Below are 16,076 nucleotides of genomic sequence, written 5' to 3'. Positions count from 1 at the left end.
AATATCTGTCTCTTGTTTGAATTCCATGTTTTTATATAACCATAAAAGTAATTTATCTTGCAAAAAATTTTACCTAAATATTGTGAGCTTAAGTATCTAAACATGATTAGATTTTTATTAGTCAAACAGCACTTACAGTTCTGTATTTCCATGTATGATAAATGAGTTAGGCGTTCATCAGATACTTGAAGTAGTTCCTTGGCCTGTCTCTTCCCAAGGATAATATGAATACCTGTGGTATTTACTCGTCCAAGGGGATAAGTAGAAGAATAATAACCCTGTTATTATTTTAATAATAATAATTAATAAACATAATGAAGTTATGTTTACTTTAAATAGGCGTGGTAAGGTTTTAGAATTATGCTTAGTTTTAGATAAATTATGAGGTTAAGCATTAAGATACTCAACAGTTTCTGGAGCAACAGTGACAGGATGGAGAGAAGTAAATATTTTGTTCAAACTAATCTTTTTCTCTCAACGAGGGATGGAGAATTTTCCAAGGTTTCCATAAAATACATAGAACATAGTATGTGACTTCTATTAAAGCATAAAATAGTGTGATATTAAATGATCTAAAAAAATGTGATGATTTGTCTGGGGAAGACTATTAGTTTTAGAAATTGCTTTTTTATCAATATCTACCTGTTTTTATTTTCTTAGCAAAAAAATTTATGTGTACTGTATGAATTGGTGCTAAAGAGGGATACTGTGGGTATGTGGCAGGTGTTTGGGTTGGGTCTGGTTTTGCTTTCGTTTTAAAACTTAGTAATGGATTACTTTTCCCTTCCTCCCCCTATTCTAAGGGGGCAGAACCTCGGATTCGCCACACTCTGTTTTCTCAGTTAATACTGGTCTTGGTGGACATGATACTGACTTGAGGCAGCAAGATGTATCCGACCCTGCTGTTACTGACACGCATGGCCTCATTAAACTGCTTTTAGAAACACTAGCTAGTGCAGGACACTTGGATTCATCGTTGGCACAGTCTGTAAACCAAGCTTTAGGATTAAGCACTGATGAAATTGAAGAGGATATGAGACAAAAATATGAATATGAATCCATTCCAGCACAGGACAAAGATGATCATGCGCTTCCTAATACTGCTCAGGCTGAAAATGTTAACTTTAAGGACCCACAGAGCCCAGTGATACTAGAAACTGATGCGGCATGCTTGCCCTACCCTTTTGATGTTGATCTACGGCTTTCGGCTAATGAAGTAGGCCTTGAACACACGCTACGTTTAAAAGTAAGTGAAACTGCCATATTGATAGATGCTGATAATGAATGTGCTGTTTTCATAAAAACTATGAGACTGAACGAAAAAACCCACTATTTTTTTAGATAGGTGAACATAGATAAGCTGTGCCACTTTTTTGTGAAGAAGCTTTTCTGTTTGGTAGGAATGTATATGGAAATTTTCTTAACTTCAAGATGTGTGTACTGGTTCCTTATGTCTACTCTTTCTGTAATGAAATTATAGTTAAGAATACCTGAAAGATGGAAAGCAGCCATGGTCAGTCTTCCTCGCTAGCTTTACAGTAAGTGCCGTAGGCAGCTGTTCCAGCGATAGGCAGCAAAGCTTCTGTCATTCTGTGGCTGGGTGTTGTATTTGAGGGTGTTTTTTCATGTTTGTTGAGACTGAAGCTTTGCAGTTGTCATCTACCTCTTGTAGGAAAAAAGATCCTCTGTTCTGGCTCTCACCTTGCTTATGGTGGTAGGTTTTGTTTTTTTTTTTAGCAGTCTGTGAAGTTGTTGCATGGAACAAGTATAGTATTACTGTAACAGCTTGCACACTGCCTTCCATCTCCTGCTTCTGGGTGATTCTTAGTCTGGCTAGGGAGGGATTTGAGAGTTCCTCATCATAGTTATTGCCTAGCTGTTACTCTGCCCAAAAGCGGCTTATAAGGCAATAGTTGCTGTTCCATATGGACTCGCGCTCAGCAGTGGCTGCAGAGCAGGCCATTAACGACTGTTGTGGTTTAACCCCAGCCCAGCAACTAAGTACCACCCAGCTGCTCACTCGTTCCTTGCTCCCCTTGGCCCCAGGATGCGGAGGAGAATTGGGAGAAAGGTAAAACTTGGGGGTTGAGATAAGAACAATTTAGTGATTTTTAAAAAAATAATAAAATAACGAGAACAATTGTAATGAAAAGGAGGGAGAAGGGGAGAGGAATAAAATCCAAAGGGAAAGGAAAGAAGAAAACAGCTGATGCACAGTACAATTGCTCACCACCTGCTGACCGATGCCCAGCCAGTCCCTGAGCAGCGATCAGCAGACCCTGGCCAAACCATCCCCTCAGTTTATACACTGAGCATGACATTCTGTGGTGTGGAATATCCCTTTGGCTGGTTCAGGCCAGCTGTCCTGGCCGTGTCCCCTCCTGGTTTCTGATGCCCCTCCAGCCTTCTTGCTGGCAGGGCCTGAAAAACTGAGAAGTCCTTGACTTAGTATAAACACTACCTAGCAGCAACTAAAACCATCTATTATCAACATCATTCTTACACCAAATCCAAACCATAGCACTGCACCAGCTGCTCAGAAGATTAATTCTATCCCAGCTGAAACCAGGGTAACAGTGTACTATTTAGTCTTTAACCTTTTTAGGTTAAAGAACTGATAGGTGGTTCAGATGTGACAACTTGTCATGATTGTGAAATTCCATCTCTGGTGCAGAAATGAGCCTTTTTTTGACCAGGCTTTTCCCAGTTGTAAGCTGAGACAATCTCTTTCAAAGCTTATGCACCCAGAATTGCATAAGCTTATGCACCCCAAAATGCAAACTAAAACCCAGTACATCAGTCCTAGGCTTTATCATTTCAAGACCTTTTTGCACCTGTTGCTTTCTCATCATAAGCAAGAAAGTGACAGAATTCACTTTATTTTCTGTATTTTGTATTTGGAGTTGGTTGGAGGTATCTTAAACAAGACTGTTTATCCACAGGCGATCAGTAGTTACTCTAGAAAAGCAGAATGAGAGCATTTTCCTTTTAATGATAGCCTGTCTCTCTTGTCTTAATAAAACATAGTGGTTATGGTTGTGGACTGTTATCTCAAAAGCAAACAGAAAACCCCAATGGCAACAACTTACCTCAGGTGACTGTTTATGTATGAGTTAGTGACCTTTTCTAGTGACAATACCTCAGGGTCAATGAAGTGATTCTTACTGCCTTACAGTCATCAAGCATCCTTTTGCTCTAATTGTAGCTATTGCTTCAGTTTGGGGAATTGGTCTTGGTCCAGCCTCTTCAAAGTGTATTCTCTCTCTCCTGCTTTAATAGTGGTAGACATTTTATAGGGCAGGAAAATCTTCCTTACTTCTATGCACGTGAGGATCATGCAATCCTCATTTTCCCATCTTGTACTGTGCAAAAGGTGACGGGCTTGTTTCTGTCCCTCTAGCAATGTCTGAGTGAGAAAGCATTGAGAAATATGCATAGTGGAAGGTCTTAAATGCTCGATGGATATTAAAGGTGGTTGTGGAATTGGCTTTAGTTTTGGTGCGAGCAGAGCTGAAAAATTCTGAGCACTTAAACGCATCCCTAGCTCTCTTTGTGTAACCGCTGGCTGCAGTGCTGTATACGTGTTCCCTGCATACTTATCATGACAGCATGTAACTGGCGGAACACCCTTTCTGGCATTTCTGCTTAGGGTTCGGAGTGCCCCAGCAGCTTGCTCAGTCACATTACAGAGTGGTTGTTCTGTGTTACTGACATTTCTACACAAAGCCATTTCTAAGTCATGGAGTAGGAAAGAGTTTGTCCTACGTCTGATCTCTGTGCTGTTTTGCTTCTAACTATCTGGAATATGAGATCACATTGGGTTGTTCAAGGGCTTAAGGCTAGTTGCAGGCGGTTCCTCAGTAGTGCCGTCTCATGGCTTTAGTCAGCTACCAAGAAAACACCCTCAAAAAGGCTAAGGAGCAGACAGTTTTCCTAATTTTTTTCCCCTCTTTGCCTCCTTTCCTCCTTGCCCCACTCAGCTTCTGTACTCTGAGGCATGTGCTCAGGACTGCCTTGTTTACTTAATGATAGACCATCAGCGAAGATTTCAGTCTCAGAAATTGTCAAATGGGTAAATGAAATGTCTAAGTACCTCATGTAAACATTTCCAAGCTTGATTTGAGTTGGTTGGTGAACTCAGGTGTGTTCTTACTGTCAGCTGTTCAGAATGTAAAAGCTTAATGGCTACCAAAAAAGAAAGAAAAAAAAAAAGGTTTGAGCTGAGAATTTTTATTGTTTTTTAGGAAGCAAGCACTGGGAGTACTTTTGAAGACTGCAGTCCCTGTCATAGTACACCTGTAGAACATGTATATCGCAGGCAACATTCCAACTCAAATAATATAGGAGAAGTTGGAATGCATTGGAAACTTATTCCAATTACAGGTAAGGTGGGTTTAACTCTTTAACAGTTACTACAAGGACTGATCGAAAGCATGTTCTAAAGGTTTGTATCTTTCATAGATCCCATTCTTAGGTCATGTGTTGGTACGCAAGCATGTATATAGCTTAGGCAGTTGTTTCTGATACTTGATTAATACAGGAGTCCGCTGGGCGAAAACAGATACTGGTGCAGAATATTGCTTTGGCTACGTACTGACAATTTAGGAATGTGAATGCTTGAGTGTTTATTTGGTGAGGTGCGCAAGTGTTTTGAATTCAGTGTTTGAACTTCCTAGGTTCTGCTGAAAGATTGGATGGGTGGATGATTGCAACTAGTAATCCAGAAAAATAATGAGAAATGTGTTCTCCATATAAAAAGTAGCCTACTTCTTATTGCATCAGGCTCTTCTACTGGAAGTGCTTCAAAGTCTTTGTCCTTGTCTAAACATTTACATCTTAAGTAATTTTACAGAAGCAGCTTCTGGTTCTACTTCTTGATGAGTCAACAGCGTCAAGTCTTGGGAGAGCATAAAAGCCTGGATTTGAAGGATGTGGAAATGGCTATAGGAATAGTCATCAAAAGCTCTAAAGTCAAGGCTACAAAGCGGTGGTCGTGACTAAATCCAGATAGAATTTAACTACATTCTCTGAGTAAAAACTTACTGACGTCTGATTGTGTTCCAGGAATGCTGGAATCTGTCTCTTGGATATTTCTGATATCCATCCAGTTGTGTAGTTCAGCAGCTCTTTTTTGTTTGACTGAGGAGGGAGGAGGGCAAGTGAAACAGGTTTCCCTTCGCAGCATTCATAGGCCTTTTGATGAAATGACAGAGTATTTCTGGCTAACATTTTCTCCACTTTCTTTAAGGGGCAAACATCAAAAAACTATTCTGGTATTTTGCTGTTACAGAGTATGGAGACAGTGAAGTTGTTTGGATAGGACATTGTTTCTTTTAATCCTGGAGGAAACAGCTACTGTGCATATAGATGAGGATATGGTTGCTGAGATAACTAGTTAAGTGGGTGATTAAGCATCTAAAAACTGTCATACGTTGTAGATGCTGGATGTGGGAGTCCATGCAAGGTTTTGCCAATTGACTGACATGTCGCAGTCATCTGTGGGACTGCAAATCTTAGTAGAAAAAAAAAAATTTCTGAAGTCTTCTGAGAGGGAGAAGTGCTGTTCTCTAGAGATGAAAGAGATTGTCTTGAGCATCACTGGATTTCTTGAGTTCCTGCGACATTAGTTCTTCAGATTAGCTCTTGCTGCAGCAAGTATTGACTAGGTCTGCAACGTGGTGATGTAAACAATGCTGTATAAACACCAGGAAACCCTACAGATGCTAACTGCTGCTGTCCTTCGGGAGGGGTAGGAAGAGTTCAGGAGGATCAGCTGTAAAAATGTGAAGACAAATAAACAGGTGAGAAGAGTGGATGGGACAGTTTGCATAAGTCATTATGGCCTGAATATTAAGCAGCTCATATTCTCACCTGGTATTCGGTTTTCATCAGAAAATTAGATCAGTAATACACTGTTCAGCAAGTGGACTCATTTTATTGAAGTGCTTAGAGAAGGCTGCAGGAGAGTCACAAGAGCCATTAGTGTTTTGGGCTACTGGCACTCGATTTTTTCACTGGACATAACTTCCTGTATAGTATCCTCTGGAGGGCTTTGAGTTTTTATTCTAGGGTATTAAAATTAATTCAGTAATATAATTTAAAGGAAGCTGTTTTCTTTTCAGAAAATGATTGCTTTCTAAATCTGATGGCTTCTCCATGTCTCATTTTTGTAGCAAGGTAGCGATAGAAAGGAATTTGGAGAACATCAGTCCTTTTTCGTCTCTGCATAATTGCAGGAAGCCAAATTAGCAATCTCTTGTTTTTTCTTTTTAAACACAAATACGTTTTGATACAGAGGTCACGATCAGCTAAACTTACTGTAAGAACTTAACTCTTCATACTTGGTGACTTGAGGAGTTGGGGGTTTGTCTTGCTTCTTCTCGATGACATCAGAACGTGTCGGAGGAGATAGATGTTCATAGGTCCTCAACTCATCTGAACTGCTTCTGTGTCATGTCATTGTTCATTTCTGCATGAGTATGTAACCTAAACTTCTGACAATGGTAAGCAAACCCGAATTGTATTTTTGAAAGCTGACTTGGGCACGTGTGTTTAACAAACCTGTCCTAACTCAGTTTTGGCTTGAACTTGAGACTCTTCTTTGGCTTTAGACGTTAAGTGCGAAAATGGTGTTCTTGCTTTTTCTTCTTTCTCTTGTAAGAGAAGATCAATGCATTAACAGACACTCTGCAAAGTGATGGCTTTTGATTACATTCATCTTGGATATGAAGAAGCAGAATGTTCTAGGCTTTCTTTGTCAGGTGGTGGTTGAATTTCTGATTTCAAAATCTACCCAAGAATTCTTTCTGGAGTCACTGTAGAAGGACCTCTCTTAAGCAGTGAAGAATCTGACTCTTATCTGCAAGGAGGACTACTTCAGCAGCTCTTCAACAGCTCTTCTTTCCAAGATTGTTTTCAGGCAGTTCTTTTTCTGGTTTCTTTGACATATCCAGTTACAAGGTATTACTAACAAAGAGTATGTTTGAAATCATAAATCATACTTCAATAGTTGTTGAAGGGTTTGTTTATTTGGGGTTTGCTCCTTGCTCAATCATTTGGTTTTTGTGAAGACTTGTGATGGAAAGGTGTAGATCTATGAAGGATGCCACCTTCAGCGAATTCTATTAAAATAAGGGTAACCTTAGTTTGTCATCCTTCTATTTTTTTTTTTTTTTAATTCTGTTTTTTACAGGTTAGAAAACACTTTGGATTTCATATTCAGCAGTGTATCTTCCTGATTAAATTCTGCTTAACAAAAGTTTTTGGTTTTTAAAACAAAATTTATTTCTGGAAAACTTAAATAATAACCTTTGAAGAACAACCTGATCTTTTTTTTTTTAATCATATATGTCTTGAAAACTTTTTTACTAATATAATTGTTACAGAAACTTTCCATCAAATCAGGATAAATGGATTGTATATTGGGGTTTTTTTTTTCAATAAACTTAGGATTTGAAATTTTCCCTGTATCAGAGCTGCAGACAGGAAAGACACAGAACAAAAATTCATTGCTAAAATTGGTATGCAACTGATTAGCTGTATTAAAATGTAAGAAGTTATAAAAATAGCCCAAAATTTAAAGCCATAGTACAGCATTCAATCTTTGTACTAAGACTTGCTTATAGTACAGAATTTCTTGCTTCACAATAGTGATGCAGCTTGTAAGTGTTGAGCAGCTCAAGAAGAATGAGATACATAACATTAAGTACCTTGTGTCTAAAATGAGCTTAAATGTAAATTTACTCTGTTAACATTGTAATTTGGTACTGAGCTCTTAGATCTTTTAAAATTAATATACTTGTGTATGCAGAAAGTGCAGATCAACACTGAATGTATAAAGCAACAGAAAAAAGGTTGAAATAAAAAAGAATAGAACTAATTGGAATAACCTGATGTGTATCTGTCTAGTGCTTTTAAAGAAAAACTAGAAATTTGGGTTGGCTCAAAGGATGTGCTGTGAAGGATGAAGAAAGGACATACAGTTTAATTCACAAGGAAAATAAAATGGAACCACATTTCTGGTTTCTCTGTGTACTTCTACTGGCATAAAGTAACGAAGGTGATACCGTCACCTTGAAAAAGGGATGCTGTTAGTGGCAGATGTTTTCCTGTTAGATCTGGATAGACATGATCCAATTAGGGACTGAATATAACAGGCTACTTTGTATTCCAAAAGAATACTAATTTTTAAAAACTCTCTATACTATTTTGGTTATTGTTTCTGTTCTGGAAGTCTGGTTTTCTGTTTAATGGCTGTTAGCTTTAACAATAACACAACACCTAAAGAAACTAAAAAACCAAACAAACCATCTCAAAACCAAGAAAGAAAACCTACTTTGAAGTATTTATGGAATAGACATATACTGAAATACTTGCATGTTTCTGACACATATGCATGTATATATATCATTAGTTACAACAAAGTGTTACCTTTTGGTTTAAAACCAAACCAAACCGTGGTTTTGAATGTGGATGCTGAAGAAACAGAGTGCTGCAGAAATGATCTGAGATTTGGATTACCAGAGGCTTTCAGCATTCCTTGCAGCGTAACTGATTCTGTGTATCAATAGTTACCATAAAACTTGCATCCTACCTTTTTAAGCAAAACCCCTTCTGTTCTCAATTGCAAGAGCAGACATGCCGCTTGCAGGCTTAATTCCACAAGGTGGTGTGTGGCTAAAGTAACCCTTTCCAAAGTCTGAGGATTATAACCTAGTAGCAAATGAAATACTTGAGTAACTTGTCACCCTGCTTGATTTCTAGTTTGATTTTGTTTTTTTTAATTAAGGCAGTTCCTGTTATGCTTAATCATAAGTTATCTCTGGGAAAATTACTTGTGTTCTGCTTTTTGAGCATACTTTGATTTTATTGTTTTACAGTCTTAGGAGCTATTAAATTTTTTATTATGAAGTCTTTGGATTTAAGTTGATGGGTGGGGGAGGCACAGCATCAATGCTGTTTCAAAACGGTTTTGGAGGCTTTAGTGTACCAGTTGTGTGTGACTTTCAAACATGAGATGACGATTAACTCTTCCTATATAGGTCTGAAATCACCAGAAGAACCGCTCGTGTGTTTACCGCCAAAGGATGCCTTTCCTAATGATCCCCGGGTAATAAATAGACAGAGAAGTTCTGATTATCAGTTTCCATACTCTCCATTTTCAGACACACAAAAGGGGACAGCAGAAGATGGACTTTATCCAAGACAAGTGGAGAAACTTGAAGATCAGTGTGGGCTATCAGATCACCCTTTTACAACTAAGCATTCCATTAGTGCAGTAATAGAGACTACGCTATTAGAAGAATATAATCTCTTTGCAAGAAAGATTCAAGAAATTTTGCATCAAAAAAATATTGCTTATGTTAGTGGTATGTCCACACCAGTCTTCTCTCCCCGAGAGAGGATAATGAGACTTTCTGAATATATCTGTCTACAGGCATCGGAGATTTCTGTCCAAGAATATATAGAGACACTGAGTGAAAAGTTGAATAGAGTTATTTTGTCGTCTTCGTGCATTAGGCATACTCCACCAATTTATTGTAGTCCTGAATCGGCAGAAATGGTTAGTAACACTGCACTGAATCCTCCACCTGACACGCTGCCTGTTTGCAGCGACTCTGACACAGCGTTGTTAGCAGAGCCATTGTGTAATATTGTGGTGGTGGAAAATCGGGATTCTGTTGAGCAGCATTCGGCAAGCTTACCCTTAATGAAGGATGAAGTAGATCACGTGAATGCTAAAACTGAGGATGTGTTGACATCTGATCAGACCTTTTCCGGTGGTGATCTGATGGAGCCACCAGAAAAGACACAGAAATCCCCAGAGAACGCAAACATTTCAACCCAACCAGTCCTTTCTGATTTTATAAGCCAGTTAAAACCTGAAGTATTTAACAGTTTGGTCAAAATTATTAAAGATGTACAGAAAAACACTGTGAAATTTTATATTCATGAAGAGGAGGAAAGCATTCTCTGCAAAGAAATCAAGGTAAATATATTTCAGTGCAGCTGCTCTATAGTGTTAAAATAGAATAGAGCGCCTTTCAAATCAGAATGAATGAAACTGGACTACAAACATAAGGCAGTCTGAAAGTTGTTTCAGAAAAGGTTGAATTGTGAAAACAGGCTGTCCTGTCTCATTTCTGGGTTGAGCTTCCGAGGTAGTCTTGCTTATATTCAGCTTTTTTGCAAATAGTTGGAAAGCAGAACAGGCTGTAGTTGGGTTCTTTCTGAAGATACTGCTGGGGACAGCCTCACAGAAAAGTGGTAACAACGGCAAAAATGCGATAGCCTACTGTTTTAAAAAGAATATATGAAAAGTCAGTGTGAGTAATTTGGGTTTTTGTTTTCCCTTCCCCTTCAGTTAATAGTGTGGGTACCTTTTTGGAGATTACTGTTCTTCTGTATTTAATTGTGTAAGATGAAAGTGAAATAACTTTTGGCTTTATTTGAACACTCACGCAGTTCTGATACTGTCAGTTGGCCATCTATGTGCGATTCTGTAAGAATGACTTGACTGGCTGGAACAGGCTATTCGTGTGTTGCTGCATCCTTCCGATTGATGTATCGGAAAGACCAGGAAGCCAGCCCCTCTGAGATTCATCTGAGTGGAAAACTTGCTTACCATGGTCATCATGTGGGGATTGTTTTGGCTGAACTTCCTATTCACTTTTTCTCTACCATCTTCTCTTTTTGTGGTGTTAGGAATACCTTACAAAGTTAGGTAACACAGAGTGCCATCCAGAAGAGTTCCTTAAAAGAAGAGCTGCTGTAGATAAACTGTTGATAATTATCCAAAATGAAGACATTGCCAACCTCATCCATAAGGTATTTCACATAAGTAGATGTGTTCTATAGAAACCTATTGTTAAAACATAGTGAGACGAGCTCATTTTGAGCAAGGCTGCTTTCCTCTAACATAGCATTTAAAGAATGCCCTGTGTTTAGTTGCTGTTTGAAGAAACAAAAATGGTGGTAAATACCTAGTATTGTTCCATTGTATACCTGTAACTTCTTCCATCTCCACATACGTGCTAATACATATTTATTGTTAGTAGTTGTAAAGTTGTAGAGGCTTGAGTAGTTCTGCTTCTTGTTCTGTGATGCTCTAATGGCAAGTGAAGGCAGCTGTCAGGTTACCATGGGTAGTCCTGACAGCTGTGGCTTATGAACCTGTGCTGGGCAGAAAGTAAAATTATTCTAAGTGCTCAACTTCCATTGTCTCATTCCTCTAGTATTTTTGAGACAGCATTTCCCAAGGCAGGAGGAAGAAATGATAATTCATTGAAAATGAGTTTTGTAGTTTGATATTTAAAGTTCTATAGTTTGTTCTGTTGGGGTTTTTTTTTGTGTGTGATATTTGGCAAACATCTTGTTTGTAACATTTTTAAACAGATACCTGGCTTAGCAACTTTGAAGAGGCTTTGTTGTGTCAGCTTTGCGGGTGTCGATAGTTTGGATGATGTGAAAAATCACACTTACAATGAACTGTTTGTGTCTGGTGGTTTTGTTGTGTCAGATGAATCTGTCCTTAAGCCAGAGTCCATCAGTACAGGTAAGTGTGGTGCTTTCTGAAGCTTTAAAACGCTGACAAAAAAGCCTCATGTTTTAGTATGTGGGAGAGTGGCTGTACTTACTGCAGTGAAGAATCAAGTCTTCTCATTTTCAGGTCTTCTGTCTAATTTTTGTGAGTTTTTTTGGAGAACTTCAGCTAATTCAGTGTGTTTCTTACGTCAGTGGCCTTTATGGATAAGATTTTTCTGGGGAACATGTGAACTTGGAGATCTTGTCTTTCTAAGTTTGCATTACACTGTGTAGTTATGTATGTGGAACCTTTTATTCCTTACTACTCAATCCAGAAATGTGCTAGAAAGAAATATTGAAAAACTACACTTCCCCCCCCCCCCCTTTTCTGTTTTTGAAATGGAATAGTTAACAAAGTTACCAGTTTTTTAAACAGATACTTGAGCAAGGCAGACCACCTATGACTGAATTGAGCTTTTACAAATGCGGATACCGCTGTTCGGTATCTGACCTACAAAAAAGCAGCTCAGTTCTGCAATATTGTTGCTGCCTAATCTGCTAGGAAGAAAACCTAAAGTACTAGGCTAATATTCATAGTTGTGTAACTATACTTTGATGAAGACAAAAGTGAAGCATTATGTGTATACTGAAGCAGTGTTTTCAGTTTGCGTAACGCAAAATATAACTTCTATTCACTATCTCCAAAACAGATAAACTAAAACAGTTCTTAAAGTTTCTGGAGGAGCTCAATACCCCAGATGGGAAATGGCAGTGGAAAGTCCACTGCAAAATACAAAAAAAACTTAAAGAGCTGGGGAGGTAAGTAGTGTTCTTCAATACCAAATGCTTGTTAAAATGCTTCAGCTTCAATTATGCTCTCCAAAACCCAAATAAGTAGGACTTACTCTCACATTTGTGTTTTGACTTAATTTTAATATTTAGACTGACCTTAAATCAAGTGCCTTTCTAATGGTGTATTTTCCCTCCCCCCGCCCCCCCCCGTTACAGAATGAATGCCAATGCCCTAAGTCTGCTGACCCTTCTGAACACCTATCAAAAGAAGCACTTGGTTGAGATTCTGTCTTACCATAATTGTGATTCTCAGACTCGAAATGCTCCAGAATTAGACTGCCTTATCAGGCTTCAGGCTCAAAACATACAACAGAGACATGTTGTCTTCTTAACAGGTAAACCCAAAATTTATGAGTATTTCTCTCCCCTTTAGATAAAAGGTGCTAAATACTAATACAAAGTCTCCTTTTATGTATTTAGAAAAGAATCTCAAAACACTTTCAAATTACATTGATAACGGAATAGTGGTTGCTACTGTTGATGACTTTATGCAAAATTTTGAAAGTCTCGTTGGGTATCACAACTCGGTTACTGAAGAAAACAGCCTGTCTTCCTCTGATACTCATGCAAGACAATCAGGTAAAAAACCCCAACAAAATATACACTTTGTTTACCTAATTAGATGTGTGGGGTGGAGGTCCTTGAGAATAGTGTGCGTTTACTCTTGTAAGTGGGCTACAGATAGCAAGGAAAACCCAACTCAAGCTACTCTTTTTCCGTTTTAAATGATGGTGGAAGAGCAGCTGGCGTGGAGCGCCAAAGGCGATCTTAAATACGGAGTTCTATACAGGCTAACGCCGTATTCAAGAAAGTAGACATATGCCAAAGCTGCGTAACCGTCTGTTTGCAGGAGAAGGATAGACTTGTAACAAAGGGACTGAGATGTCAGCAATTGTGCTTTTAATTGTCTGATCAAATACTCACCTACTGTATAACTTTAGATGCTGTTTTGACATTAACCCCTTTGGAGCTGGGAATGGGGATTTCCCAACAGTAAACATGAACACAATGCACAGAAGCTTTTAGCATCGGAGTAACTGGACACTCACAGAGGGTTAAGTATGTATGTTGAGTAAGTGAACGAGAGTGGCAGAAGACCAAGACTTAAGTGATACTGGATTTACAGACCTGAATCTTAACGCTCTGTGAGTAGTGTATAGCTTTTCTAACAAAAGTTTGTATTTCAATAGAATAGGACTTTTTTCTCTCCCCCCCTTTTTTCTTTTCTTTTTTTTCTTTTTTTTTTTTTTCTTCTTTTTTTTTTTTAATTTAGTTCTTGTAGAGAACAATGAAAAGGATGAGGAGGACATGTCTTTGGATTCAGGGGATGAAACATCACAAATAGAAATCTGCAATGATGCCTCCAAGTATGATACTCATTTGGAAGCTTTGCAGACAGAGGCCAAGGGCTTACATGGAGCAGATGCAAAAGAAACCTGCGTACCAGTTACTGAGTTACCTCCTGAAGCACAAATTGGCATGGTGGAAAAGCCTTCTAAAATTGACTTGGAAGAGATCCAGCTCATCACTCCAGTTTCTCCAATGTGCTGTGCTGAAGGAGAAAAACACAATTTGGTTGAACAAGCTCCTTTCAATAACTTCCAAGTTTACAGTAGACAATTAAACCTGTCCCACCAATTCAGTCACTTTAATGTACTCACTCATCAGACTTTTCTGGGAACAACGTACCCAATTTCTTCGGCAAGTCAGAACCAAGAAGGGGGCAGTTATTTTCTCTCTGCTTACAGCCAGAGCGTGGATACAGAGAAGTCAGCATCACCGGCTGGCTGGGATGTAAGTTGCGATTCTTCCAGGCCATATTCAAACCAGAAATAAACTCGTAAGTCTCTTTTTATAAGTTGCTGTGGACTTTTTTTGTTTCTAAAATGGTGGATTAACAATTTCTATTTTATTCTGGAACAAAATGTTTCTTGTCCTTTATCTCAAATGTTTTCTTGTCTTATTTAAATCCCGATGGCCTGTACCTGTTGGAAACATCTGAAAATTGAAATAAATATATATATTTTTTAACATTTACTGTACTTGAATTATCTTGTTTGTTGGCACCTTTATGTTTCTACATTTGTATTTGACCTGTACCTGGGCTTCAGTTTGAGGTCTGTTTAATTAATGTAAAACTGAATGTCGGACTAAAATATGTGAAACAGCAAGACTTTTTTTTTTTAACTGTAAGAGTATCCAAATCGCTTTTCTTTACATAAATATCAAAACTTAAGTATTTATTTGACATTTGACACAGATTTTGTACAAATGTTTTTACATAGCTATAGGGCAGTGTAGTTATTCTAATGCCTCTATACTGGATTTTGGCTAAATACCTCAATTAGAGTAACCAATGGTGCAGTTCCATTACAAAAATAAAATAAACTCTTAATGCACAAGGGACTTGCTAACACATTGCATTGTCTGTGGTTTTATATTATTTTCAAAATGTGAGAAATGTACCCAAAGTTTATTTCATGAATAGCAATTATCTTTGTATCTAATTTTGATACTCTATGCTTATTACAGCACCAGCAGAGCAATCTTACAACTTGCACCGTGCCATTGTAATTACCATTCTGTAATGAGAAGGACAAATCAGGACCTGGTTTTAGTGACTCTGGTAGCTCAATTTGCATTAGAAAAATCTCACTCCTCTCCTACTTTAGCATAATGAGTACCTTTTTTTTTTTTTTTTTAATTAGCATTGTCCTAAGTACAGAGTTTTATCTTAATCTTGTCCTTTTAAATTTCACATCTGCTGAGTTACAAACTTACTCTTCCCCAGAGATTCTCTCTTAATTGGCTCGTTTTGTGCATCCTCTTCTGACTCAGGCTTCTGCAAAACAGCAGCTGATGGTAAATAGCTGTGGGGTCTCAAGACTGCCCTTGTTCCTGGTTTTGCATATACTGATACTCGACACGTATATTTACTGCTTTTGTCTTTAAGTTGTCCAAAGTTACATGTTTGGGGTTTTTTCCCTGTTTGTAGTTTGATTTTAGCGCTCTTCTGTAGGATGTATGGTTTAGTACCAGGTGACAGTATCTGAAACTACATGGCTCTCAACTCACAAAATTAATTATTACTGGTTAAAAAAGGGTAGCTCTTAAAAAATCAAACAAAACCCACAGACGTTTCCCTACAGTTGAATGTTGCTCGTTCTGACAGTTGATTTGTTTAAATTTAAGAACGAACCTGTACTAGACGAGCACAGCGGTTGTTACCAAACATGGCAAATAAATCTCTTCTCAAAAAAAAGAGAATTCTCTTGTATCAATAAGGCAGGTTCTACCACTGAGAGCACCGAGCGCAGGTTCTCACCTGCTGGGTGGCTTTGGGATGTGATGGAGAGGAGAGGGCAGGAGAGAGGGCGGCGCGGGAGGGTCCCGGCTGGCAGGTTCTGCGGTATCGCCGAGCAGCTAACACGAGTGCGGTGATACAGGGGAAACAGTTTTACCCAGGGTATCCCATCTTTTGAATACTAAAAGCAAATGAATCTTCAGTAAACATTTCGTTCTGACTGGAAGCATTGAATACTGCTCTGTTCAGACCTTGTTCGTAACAGAACTTTCTTAAACTGAGTCCTGCTGCCTTGGGCCCAGCCCCTGGGATGTTACATGCTGCTATTCTGTTCTAAAGGGGGGTGGGGGTGGTAGCCCCTAGTCAGTACTTCTGTGGTCGTCACATCTGGGGTTAC

At 38.5% G+C, this 16,076-nt stretch overlaps 1 protein-coding gene across 6 annotated transcripts in view; it reads left to right on the top strand.

Annotated features, from left to right (window-relative positions):
- Positions 1-15,046, top strand: part of TASOR (transcription activation suppressor) — a 34,724-nt gene extending 19,678 nt beyond the window's left edge. For 2 of the 6 annotated variants that reach the window (XM_037386764.1, XM_037386767.1), the window contains 9 exons: positions 804-1,246; positions 4,245-4,383; positions 9,042-9,988; positions 10,705-10,827; positions 11,395-11,554; positions 12,234-12,342; positions 12,532-12,710; positions 12,796-12,954; positions 13,649-15,046. In XM_037386764.1, coding sequence (XP_037242661.1) covers positions 804-1,246; positions 4,245-4,383; positions 9,042-9,988; positions 10,705-10,827; positions 11,395-11,554; positions 12,234-12,342; positions 12,532-12,710; positions 12,796-12,954; positions 13,649-14,211 — 2,822 coding nt within the window. In that variant the 3' untranslated portion in view covers positions 14,212-15,046. Of the gene's footprint in view, positions 1-803; positions 1,247-4,244; positions 4,384-9,041; positions 9,989-10,704; positions 10,828-11,394; positions 11,555-12,233; positions 12,343-12,531; positions 12,711-12,795; positions 12,955-13,316 lie in introns of all 6 variants that reach the window. The other 4 variants (XM_037386766.1, XM_037386765.1, XM_037386769.1 and 1 more) reach the window with 4 other exon arrangements.
- Positions 15,047-16,076: the final 1,030 nt, after the last annotated feature.

Source organism: Falco rusticolus, chromosome 4 (assembly GCF_015220075.1).
Source record: "Falco rusticolus isolate bFalRus1 chromosome 4, bFalRus1.pri, whole genome shotgun sequence".
Taxonomy (NCBI): Eukaryota; Metazoa; Chordata; class Aves; order Falconiformes; family Falconidae; genus Falco; species Falco rusticolus.
Note: the sequence above shows the minus strand (reverse complement) of the source record. Positions and strands in the feature narration are given on the sequence as shown.